The sequence below is a fragment of the Barbatula barbatula genome, assembly GCF_947034865.1.
Source record: "Barbatula barbatula genome assembly, chromosome: 10".
NCBI classification, from domain to species: Eukaryota; Metazoa; Chordata; class Actinopteri; order Cypriniformes; family Nemacheilidae; genus Barbatula; species Barbatula barbatula.
Window position 1 is genome coordinate 16,518,703 of NC_136773.1, and position 11,477 is coordinate 16,530,179.

Here is an 11,477-nt window from a genome sequence, read left to right on the forward strand (position 1 = left end):
AACATATTTCGTGAAAACCATATTCTTCTGGGTCTATGTAGCAAAGGCACGGGGTTATTTAATTCAATATTTAATGACACCAGTTGTTTTCCTTACATAAAAAACTTGAACTGTGAGAAATGTGACATAGGCGTTTATCGCAGTTTATAAGTAGTGACATCACGTTGATGTCGGTTCACAGTTACGCAATTCTAACCCTACGGTCGCTGATCACGTCAAACAACATTTTGTTCCATATTTGTTGAGAACCTTTGAGGATTTCTACTGTCTAAAGAACAGATGGGTTTAGATAAACAAGAGCCTCTGTGATGTAATCCAGTAGCCATTTAAGTATTGCCGAGAGAAAAACAAATGACCACTGCTACTTCCCCCAAATACTTTATGATATGTAATACCTAAAATATTTACTAATTACCATCCATATCTATTTACATATATCACTGCATTCATTATCACATTTTAAGTCCACCACCTACGCTGTTTTCCATAACGGCGCGCTAGGGACACCTACAAACGAGAGGTCTTTTCTGGGGTCCTATGATACCATAGCAACTGCCCCTCAAACAACAACAATACCACGCTGCTTGAGCTTCAGTTAAGCGGACGATGAGAAGTTTACAGTAATATGTTTAGATAACCATAATCTAAAATCATCCAAAATGTCAGTACGGAAAGAATTTAAAATGCCACATTCTGAAAGGCAAGCTATATGTTTGTTTAAATTAGTTATTGCTGTTATTCAGTTAACCCAATAAGTTGCTATTTAACCAAACACGGTAGACGTAAGGAAGTTGATATATAATATATTTATAAACTGTTTTTAGATTTAAGCGTCATTTATGTAACGGGAAGCTACCTTTCAAGTTGAGAGATGGTTATCAGATACGGCAACAGTGTAATGTTCTGAATCTGAACAAATATGTCTTGGTTCTTCTAACTAAAAATTTCATATATATTTAAGATCTCTTACCAGGCCTCGTTTCTTGGAGCACCTGGAATGTTATCTCAAGAGGGAATTGGAAGCTTTAGACATACACGATCCAAAAATCCAAGAACTCAGACTTCAGGTTTAAACCCCTTATTGCGCTTTGTTATATTATTTAGTCCTTTTTAACAATTGTATTCCAAAATAAATTTGCTGCCTTTTTATTTCCCTGTGTCATGAAGGTTTACCAGGAGGTCTTTGGGTATTTAATTGATGAGTTTAAAACATACAAGCCTATTTTCTCTACCATCAAAAAAGAGTATGACATCACATTAGGTATGTACACATTAGGGAACCTTTGTGCATTCAACCCTGATCTTTAACCTCTAAACCGTCACTTCTAGTTTCGATGTAGTTATGTTAACATACAGATTTCAGTTTTACTTGTAATTTCCACTAGTTTTTTCATGTTTCGAAACCATCCTTGACATAATCCATAGCAGAAGTATAATATAGAAAATGAATTCTTAAGATATTCCACATTTATGATATGTAAAATCAAATGACAATATACTGTAACTCTAGGCATGCATCATTAGTTGAGATTACAACAGTAATGTTAATGTCTTCTCCAGCAAGCCTTCGTGAACAAATCAGGGATCTGCTACCACTGCGAGAGAAACTAGTGCTTGTTTCAGAACAATATGAGAACAGGGTTCTTGATCTGAAGGTACAAGAGAGGGATGAGATCAGAGCTCTAAAGCAGGAGTGTCAGCGTCTGCAGTGCAACATAAAGAGAATGAATGAGCAACAGTCTGCCCTGCAGATTCAGGTGGAGCTGATAGTATCTAAAGTGTATCTGAATGTTTTGGAGATCTGGCTACATTGCATTATTCAGAGAAGCATAGAAGCTTGCTTTGAATCTGTTTAACATAGGAGGTGTTGTATCTTATGCCTTTTAACAGGTTGATCATCTGAAAAAGGTCTTGGCCATCCAGTATGAGTTATACAGGGAGGAACGTGATGCACGCAAGCTGCTGATCATTAAAATCAGCACAATGCACTCTAGCCAAGATGTTGAAGATGATGACAAAAAGGAAGGTAAATGTATAGCAATGGTAGAGCCATTATTCATGAAACAATTAAAAATGGACAGGAAATAAATCTTTGTGCAAAGTAAAGTTACCTCATTATTATTTAAATTTGTATCCTAAGATAAGTTCATTTATAAACATGCAGACATCTATAGACATAGGGTTGAAAACTAGAGCATTCTGCATAGGTTTGATTTAATACATTGTAAGCGAGTACCATAGGTCAAGAAAAGAGCAACCTAGGGACTAAACTACATCTTAATCGTTTATACACTTAGACTTTTGTCTTGAATTTCTTATTGGATTTAATTCTGGAGGGAAAATAAATGATTCACTGATCCCCAAAAAGCCTGTTTTTGAAGAATGCCCTCAGAAATGTAAGGAAGTAGAATAGGTTGACTAGTGAGAAAAAAGGTGTAGAACATTTCTGTGTTCTGAGGTAGTCATGTTTGATGGAGGCTTTGCTTGTTCCTCCAGATATGGAAGCTGAGGATCCTGTGATGGTGAAGATGGCTTTACAAGTATGTAGAGAGGATCTTTCCAAAGCACAGGTTGAGCTTAACCGACTGCAAACAGAATATAGTGATGTTGTCCCTCGTCGAGACTGGGAGAGCCTGAATGGCTTTCATGAGGAGACTCTGAGGAAGGTTAAAGAAACAACTTTATGATTCCATTTTCACTTCAATTTCCAACATTCACTTAGAAACCCAGTAGAATTACCTTATCCAAAGAACATAACCAGAGAGATTGTTGTACATTTTATTTATTATGTAGGCTAACCCATTAAAGACTTCCAATTAATGACTGATATAAACCTTTATTGCAGCTGGAAACCTTACAGGAAGACTTTGATCTGATGAAGACAGAATATGACACACTTCTCGACGTTAACCGACAGGTGGTTTACAGTATATTAATAATAAACTCAAATGGGCGGTTTGCATTTATCTGCTTATTCAACATTATTGTAACCAACAGTCAATAAATTCTAATCAGTCCTCACTGCAACATGGCTCAAATGAGAATCACGCTGCTACAACTCCCAGACCAAACTGGGAACTATGTTCAGGTATCAATATCGTCTTCTTTTGGAAGAAACCTTACATAAGCCAGTTATCATATTTATATAGTATAGTTGAGCAGACCTAATTTTGAATAATATGTGTTAAAGACATCCTTGGGGGCAACGAGCGCCACTCAGAACTCTTTGAAAGTCAATCCAGCCAAAAGAAGCTGGAGATCTTGTTGCAGGAGATGAATAGACAGGTCCCAGACCATTTCTTTGATGGACTAGTAAGGGTTTACAACATTAAATCAACAACAATTTACTGTAAATGTCCAAACATTTAAATGATTCATACTTACAAATACTGATTTACTAAATGCTTGTTGTGATATCATCAACATTAGTAAGTTAAACTCAAGCTGTTTCTGTAGGGCTTCTCCAATGATGTCCCCATTTATTTACGTTACGAGGGGACGTTTAAGGATCTTAAGCTGAAAAAAGCTGATGTGGTCAGAATAATAAAAGATATCTGGAGGGAGAAAACTGCAGAGAATGAGAAGGTAAACCACACCATCATCCTCTTTGATTTGTCAGCAAAAATACATTCTTACGTTGGTGTTCATAATTATATTTCCTTTTTTCTTCAATGAAGAATGATGACTGCGGAGACCTAAAGATGTTTCTGCACAGCTATCTTGTGGACCAATTTAAGGAGAAGGCAGGACTGTGGGCCTACAGTTTGATTGAAAACATCAAAAACAATCTCAGTGATGATATCATTTGTCTTTTCAATGACATTCTGACTGGGAAGGTTTGTGCCTAATCTATATAAATATAATGCTGTAAAGTAACCTCATGTGACAAAAGTTTATAGCGGTGTTGAGCATCTAAGTCTAGATTTTGCAAGTTTTTAATATTTAATTGTACTGCTGTAGGTAAAAGGGGCCTTATAACTAAGACCTCAATTTAAGATGATCACTGTATTTGAACTTTATATTACATTATATGCTGTAATATATTTGCTGTGTGTATTGTTGATGAGTATAATGTTGTGGCAGGTGGATGAGAGCCTCTACCACGGACAGACACAGCTGCTGTCTCACTTGCTCAAGGTTGTAATTCAAAGTGACAAACAAGAATGTGGATTACTAACTGTTTCAGAATTTAGGTGAGCGAAAAATCTGTAAAATCTGGTCTGAATATTTCCACTATAGTTTGAGATAAAGTGTGATTATTGTAATATGCTGATTTTTAGTGAAGCATTGAGGAAAGCTTTCCCCTTGAAGTCAGAGGAGGCCATACAGGAGCTGTTGGAAGCAGCTCAGACAGAGCTAGAGAATAACGGTGAACGCATAGTTTATCAGACACTTTTTACAGAGGTCAGTTCCAAAATTTTGGATGAATACATCAGGCAAAAAACATTAATATTGAACAGTATGCAAGCAGCATCATTTTATCTGACAACACAAAATGATTGCCAACGGCATGGATGTTCTCCCAATACAGGAGACAGATGGAAAGCATAAAGAATTCCTGAGTCTAGTCAAACAACAGGCTACTGCTGAAAGACTCCAATATGTCAGTGAGCTAAGGATACAGCTAGAGGGGAAAGGGTGAGTTAAGGATCCACTGTTTTCAGAATTCTACTAATTACAAATCACATCTTCAAATAATCCAGTTTATAGTGCCATAAGGGCAATTTTGAAAGTTATTGAATTCTGTCCTGTGTTTTTATTCAAAATAGGACAGTGAATGCAGAAGACCTTAGGACTGCATTCATAACCATTGATCCCTCTCAAGATTCTGCATCACTTGACCGTTACCTTATTGTAGCTTTTCAGAAAAAGTTGTGGGAATTACAAGAGCTGGATGTGAACACAGAGGTCGTGCTACAGCGTCTCTCGGTGGCTGATGTGAAAAGAGCAGGGCCAAAATAAACATAAAAAATGTTGAATGGATATAAAAGCACTTTGATGTTCCTGCACTGTGTTGTATAAGTCTATAATGCATTATATAATTGCATATTAAAGCTAACATTTTATGATATTACAACAGTATATATTATTTTAACAGATCAAATATATTTTTAAGAAAAGACAATACACTTCATATTTGGAGTTTTTATTTATTTATCTGTCATGTTTTTTGACATTAGCTTATGATGGTTAGGCTACATTTTAATTCAATATGTGGTAGATACAAATAAGCTGCTTGCTTGCTTTTGTAGGACCCCTTGAAATAAATAAACCAGAAATAACAATTACAGCTGAAAACGCACGTAAGTCACTGATTCGAACAGGTTGCAAATGTTTGAATCACTGCTTAAAAATTCTTTCCCGTGGGATTATAGTTTTGAGCATGCGAAGCATACTATTCTTGGATTCACTTGAAGCACTATTTCTAGATTTGGAACTGTTTACACGCACAATCTGCAGGCTGACTGTCAAAGACGTCCACTAGCTAAATTCAAACCCGTGTGTGAGCGCACTGCGCATGCTCTTTCCGAAGAGGCCGCTCAACTTCTGCTAACCGCGCGCTGGAATCGTCATAACTGGAACCGGGGATTCGGTTTAGGGCTCACGGAGGTAAGACACCGGCCTCCAATTACACAAAAGCGCTAACATTCTATCCGCGCTGCATATAACTACTTTATAACTACTTAATGCAATAAAGAAGGACAGAATCTGAAGTGTAGCTAGTCACGCCTATGTTGTAGGACAGGACAGGAGCGTGTACGGGCCGTGCGAGAGTCTCGCGCCTGCACGCAGCTCAAATGGCTCTGTGATATTTTTAGAAGGGAAGGACAGCGCTTTCGGTGTCATTAGTCAAACGCCAAAGCTATATCCATGTTTCAATTGGCGTTTCGGCGTGAAAAACAACCGTTCCTTTACCGGGTTAGCCGGTAAATTCGTTGTAGACAGACATGTCAGTGTTAGCATGTCTACGGCTAACGCTAAAATGAATCACTATCATAAAGCAGGGCCGATGGATGCTAGCCAGTAATCATAGCATGCTAACTTAATTTCAACAATTCTTTTCGTTAAAATCTAGCATTTTGTGGGGAACGATTGACTTACATTTGAAAGCCTTTATGCTGTGTTTTCATTTGTATAGAGCTATGACTTGCTTATTAACCATGAAATTTTCTTTAGAAGGATATCCGACTTACTTCATAGCTTACACTTTATTTTCTCTTATTGACTCCGATGACCGTATGCAAGAAAGAGTATTTCGGCTGAGAAAATATACAGCAATAATTTGTTAAAGTTTGAAAGACACCCTTCCACGACATATGAACGGTTCAAAGCTGCTGACAAATGTAAATGGGTGTTGGTTTGAAAGGGTGGAGCACGAGAGTGTTAGATTCCTAAAGTTCCTCAGCAGAATATATGGAGTTTGCTAGCTAGGTTCGACCTTATGTGCCGTTTAACTTCGTACTTTGTCATATTACTTAAGGCAAGTGCTGTCAGAAAGCTCACACATTAAATGTCCAGCAGATTGTATATACAGTGTACTTTTTCAGTTGCTGTCAGCCATCATTCTGTCTTGAACATTAAGTGTCATTCTCTTTTAACCAATGCCTGTAGCAGGGTGCATCAGAATGGGAGACAAGCCGATATGGGAACAAATAGGATCCAGCTTTGTGCAACATTACTATCAGCTGTTTGACACAGACAGGACTCAACTTGGATCAATATATGTGAGTATTCTGTGAAGTCCTTTCGTTCAGGATAGTTCTTTCTTGCCGTCATTTTAGTGTTCAAACCATTCCCTGGTTTATGTCTTGCAGAGTGACGCTACATGTAGATGGCCAGTAACAAACAAGTTTTGTCGTGTGTTCAACAGAGGATTCTTTTCAGGCCAGAAATGTGGCTCTATACTGGACCTTTAGAAAAGGGCCTGAAGTGCTCATACATTGTTAATTTTTAAAGGAACAGTTGGAGGAACATATACTTTATATGAAATAATACTTTATTTTATTACACTGTGGGATATTTGGTGAGGAAATCCATCAAACAAATATATATTTAAAAAAATTAATGTCTCATTTTTCTTCACATGAGAGTGAATGTGTCCGTTCTGGTCCTTTATATTATTGAATTGCCATAATTCCCCAGAAGTGAATGTGACTGATAGGTGTGACTTGTTTACATCTTGTTGATATGTCAAGACTGGCCACATTTCTTTACTACCTTGAGATTGGCATCTTTATTTCATCTAAATTCGATGCTGTCCTTTTTCCTAGATTGATGCGTCATGCCTTACGTGGGAGGGTCAGCAATTCCAGGGAAAAGCAGCAATTGTGGAAAAGCTCTCCGTAAGTATCTGGTAAAATGGCAACAAACACATGGGCTAACGGCTGCGCCAGTGAATCAGTCTGTCAGACAGCGCACCAGCATTAACTTCTCTTTCGTGCTTGAATGAACAAAAACACACATGATTATGCCAGAAAGCTGCAAAAAACATTTAGTCCTGTATTTTTGCAAGCACAGTCTTCAACGAGTTAAATAAAGTCTTACATTAATGTAAAGAGTATTGAAAATAGGAAGCGCATTAGACCTGCTTAGAGCGGCAGCTCTTAAACACTTTCTTAAACATGTAAATAAATCACTAATGTAAATCAAAGAACAAAAGAAAATAAGAAATCAATGTGATTTTGCAACTTTAATTACGAGTCTTCTGTATTTCATGTATTTAGCAGAACTTTATTTGATTTCTGAATATGTCCTACAGGTGTAGAAACGGTGTAAGTTGCCACTGGTTTGCCAGCAAGTTTAGTTTTGTTTCATTTACTGGCTTAAACAGAAGCATGTGTTTAATTACTGCATGTTGTAAGGTTTTAACTGTAAAAGTATCTGTGTGTTTCTGAAATTATTTTTTCCCAGAGCCTGCCCTTCACAAAAATAGCCCACAGCATAACAGCACAAGACCACCAGCCCACCCCTGATAGCTGCATATTAAGTATGGTTGTAGGCCAACTAAAAGTAAGTATTTTTTTTAGATCTCATTTTTCCAGTCTAATGAATTAATATTTTTTTGCCAGTGAGCCATTGCAGCACTGCTTGAGGTGAGCACTTTTTGCATATACGTAGTAGTCTACCACTGGGAACTTTAATCCCAGTGGCATTCAACTGGATGAGGTTTGTAAGGACCAGAGTCCACTTGGGTTCACATTAGGGCTGGGCGATAAATCGATTTTATCGATTAACTCGAATTTGACGTTTAGGGCGTTTTTTTTTTTTAATGAAAATCGGTTTTCTTTTTAACTTCTACGACCGACGCTCCCGAATGTTCACACCAAACGCGAGTTGCGCGAATAAAACGCGCTATTCGCGAGTAGTTGGACGCTTGAACATTTTGATTTTACTCGCTTCATTCACGCATGTAATTCGCGTCATTTGCGCGTGTAATTCGCGCCATTCGTGACTGAAATACGCGTCATGGAAGGGGCTTCTGGCAAGCGGCTCTCGTCTAATTGCGACATGGATTTTGTTGAGAGGGTAGCGGCACACCCAGACACTGATCTACTTCAGTGGTGGAAGCGTCACGAACCAAACTTCCCAAGGCTCAGTAATCTGGCCAAAAAACACTTGTCTGTCCCTGCTACAAGTGCACCATCAGATAGGCTTTTCAGTGTGGGAGAGGGCATTGTTACATGTAACCGGGCATGCCTCAAGCCAGAGGTAGTAGACAGGCTTGTCTTCCTGGCTAAAAATGTGTAAATGAAGAATGTTGAAACTAAAGTAATGGATGTAGATGTTTCATTTTGTTTACAATTTCAGGGATTCAGGAAAACTGTTTAAAGTTTTGTTTGCACTTTATGAATACCACTGCTGTATGTATTTTTGTACAATCTAATTTAGTCATTTTTGCCACATTTATTTGACCAAAAAGGGACACAATTAAATTATTTTTTCATATTTTAAGTTATTTTGAAGGTGCATTGTGTCACTGTAAGTTTGAAGTTATTAGAAAACTGATAAGCTACATTTTCACTGTTTACAATGGCAGGGCCTGCCATCTCGTTTATAAGCATGTTTTAAGGCTTGTTTCCTGTTACACTTATGCCCCAAGGGGAAATTTAGATTAAACTGCATAAAGGAAAATCAGAACAAAAAAAAGAGTACATTTGTTTTGAGCAATTTCTTTGTCAGTTGTAGTTTGTTTTTAAATAGAAAAAATAAATCGATTAAAATCGAAAATCGGGTTTGTTGTGAAAAAATCGGAGATTTTTTTTTTAAGCCATATCGCCCAGCCCTAGTTCACATGCTCACCAAATGCTCACTGCACTAAAAGCTTTAAGCTGTGTGTGCACATTCAACATATTTGTGAATTTAGTATGGTGGGAATTCCACGACATGTCAGATGTTTCAGGCGTTTGCCTGGTTTGTGAGGCTGAATATAAATCAATGTAAATAAATGTTTTTCACACATTATTACAGTGGAATTATTTACTGTAATATTATCCTCTGTCTTGCCTTTAAACAACTACATTTGCAGTATCGTCTTTGATCACTTTGAAAAATGTATGTGATTTTTCGTATTCAGCATGTTAAACTTCATAAAGAGAAAGTGAAAGCGTATTTTTCGTATTCAGCATGTTAAACTTCATAAAGAGAAAGTGAAAGCGAGAAACAAATTTAAAAAAACATTTTTTACACTGTGTCATTAATCGCTGCTCATTTGCCTGATGTTAAACTTAAGTTTGAGCCTCTGGTTATCCCCATATCACCAATGATTGCAAATGCTCATGTTGCCAAATACAGTTGAAATTATAATTGTGAGAGAAACTGGTCTTGGAAAAAATTTTACATGACACAGCTACTTTGTTCACAGTGTTGTCAACTACTGATGTAAAATAAAACAAAGTTATCTTTTTGAAACTATGTATGTATGAGTAGGAATTGTCTCAGAAAAAGCTTATTAATCCTGCAAAACACTGGTGCAGTATTCTGTAATGGCATTTTAGATCTGTTTATAGGGTGTTAGCAGTAACCAGCTTTAGCCTAAACTTTGGTTATGCTGCACAGAAAAGGTTTCTTTTTTTTTTGGAAGAGTCACATCAGTAAATAGCATGTGTGTAATGAAATGAGAGAATTGTTGAACACTAGTTTTAAGACCTCCCTCTAAACCTGTTTTTTTGGTAGGCAGATGATGACCCCATCATGGGATTCCATCAGAGCTTCATTCTGAAGAACATTAATGAGGCGTGGGTTTGCACCAATGACATGTTCCGCCTGGCGCTGCACAATTTTAGTTGAATACCCCATGGCTGGCAGGAGGGAAGTGGGGGAAGTATGGGGTTCTAGCCTGTTGATGCCTGAACCTGTCAATCGGCTCTTCGTTCATCACACCGGATTACAGCAGTCAATCACAGGCATTTGCAGTACTGCCTCTACTCCAGAACTGACATTACTTTGCTGAAAGCCCACACGTACATCAAACTGACCCTTTTTCTTCGCCAACCTGCATGATGATGAGGAGCTTAAATATCGGAGGACGCCCTGACCAGGACAAAAACGTATTAGCCTAACCTTGATATTTACAATTTTAGTTGCAGATTTTGACTGTGAGATAACAGACGTCTTGCTGTCTTTGCTTTAGTACAAAGTGTGTCATCAGCTTGTTTTTAGAATAGACTCATTGAAATTCAAGTCTTTTTTGACCCTCTTAAAAATTAAAATTAAAGAGTCTCCATACAATGTGATGTCAGGTTGCTCTAGTGATCCAAAGAACACCATCCTAATTTCCCCCTCCCCTCAGACCAGTGCGCTTCCCACTTTCTGCTCACTGCTCTCTGTGATAATTTCCAAGCCACGATACACAATAAAACCTTTGACTTTTTCTTAACCATTTCATCATCTTGGTCATAGCCCTGTTTGGTTGTGCGTCTGCCTTTTGTGTCCTTCCCTGTTCATGAGGCCAGTTTGTCTTGAAGCAGCTGTCTATGACTAAAGCCTGTTTGCTCATCTGCTAGAGCGGGGCAGTGCCTGACAAACATTATGAGTAGCAGAATAAATAAGCAGTGGAATACATCTAATTATTTTCGACTTGTTATGTTTAGTGTAACTTTACAATTAGCAGAATTTTCTATCAATACTCTTGTTGAAAAGAGTATTTGCATAAAGTTCCTCTGGTGACACCACATCAATAAAGCAAGTTTCAACAAGATTGAGGAGTTTTAGATTTACAAAAATGGTAAAAAAAACATGTTTTTAGTTGAGAACACCCTTCATGGAATGTGATGAACTGAATAAGCAATACAGTATGTAAATATGGCAATTTTTTCTGCTGTATCATCCATATTGATACTCTTGGCATTATCAGTACAAGAAGTGGTAACGTCAAAGATGAAAAATTGGAAATACTGGTTTGTGAGATGATCTCTTAATTTTCGCAAGATGTTTACACTAAAGGACAAATATTTCTTGCTTAGGACTAGAAAACCTCT

The 11,477-nt window shown here is 37.5% G+C and overlaps 2 protein-coding genes across 4 annotated transcripts; both read left to right on the plus strand.

Moving 5' to 3' along the window:
* Window positions 1-529: 529 nt before the first annotated feature.
* tsnaxip1 (translin-associated factor X interacting protein 1) lies at window positions 530-5,073 on the plus strand. Its single transcript, XM_079465673.1, has 15 exons — window positions 530-700; window positions 962-1,067; window positions 1,168-1,261; window positions 1,561-1,757; window positions 1,891-2,026; window positions 2,497-2,666; window positions 2,846-2,917; window positions 2,998-3,088; window positions 3,191-3,312; window positions 3,457-3,585; window positions 3,678-3,836; window positions 4,084-4,193; window positions 4,281-4,404; window positions 4,532-4,638; window positions 4,770-5,073. The coding sequence occupies exons 1-15, from the start codon at window positions 660-662 to the stop codon at window positions 4,960-4,962; spliced, it is 1,851 nt and encodes a 616-aa protein (XP_079321799.1). The 5' UTR covers window positions 530-659; the 3' UTR covers window positions 4,963-5,073.
* Window positions 5,074-5,503: 430 nt separating this feature from the next.
* Window positions 5,504-10,876, plus strand: nutf2 (nuclear transport factor 2). Of its 3 annotated transcripts, none has more exons than XM_079466201.1 (5): window positions 5,504-5,610; window positions 6,613-6,725; window positions 7,272-7,343; window positions 7,912-8,010; window positions 10,174-10,876. In XM_079466201.1, the coding sequence occupies exons 2-5, from the start codon at window positions 6,627-6,629 to the stop codon at window positions 10,285-10,287; spliced, it is 384 nt and encodes a 127-aa protein (XP_079322327.1). In that variant the 5' UTR covers window positions 5,504-5,610; window positions 6,613-6,626; the 3' UTR covers window positions 10,288-10,876. The 3 variants fall into 3 exon arrangements, with proteins under 3 accessions (XP_079322327.1, XP_079322328.1, XP_079322329.1); XM_079466202.1 differs by having other exon boundaries at window positions 5,544-5,610; window positions 6,616-6,725; XM_079466203.1 differs by lacking the exon at window positions 5,504-5,610 and adding an exon at window positions 5,722-6,481 and having other exon boundaries at window positions 6,616-6,725.
* Window positions 10,877-11,477: the final 601 nt, after the last annotated feature.

Coding starts and splice junctions, on each gene's coding strand:
- tsnaxip1 (XM_079465673.1), top strand. CDS start 660: ATGTCAGTACGGAAAGAATTTAAAATGCCACATTCTGAAAG. Junction 1,068..1,167: donor TCCAAGAACTCAGACTTCAG/GTTTAAACCCCT, acceptor TGTGTCATGAAG/GTTTACCAGGAGGTCTTTGG. Junction 4,405..4,531: donor ATCAGACACTTTTTACAGAG/GTCAGTTCCAAA, acceptor CTCCCAATACAG/GAGACAGATGGAAAGCATAA.
- nutf2 (XM_079466201.1), top strand. CDS start 6,627: ATGGGAGACAAGCCGATATGGGAACAAATAGGATCCAGCTTTGTGCAA. Junction 6,726..7,271: donor CTCAACTTGGATCAATATAT/GTGAGTATTCTG, acceptor CCTTTTTCCTAG/ATTGATGCGTCATGCCTTAC. Junction 8,011..10,173: donor TGGTTGTAGGCCAACTAAAA/GTAAGTATTTTT, acceptor TTTTTTTGGTAG/GCAGATGATGACCCCATCAT.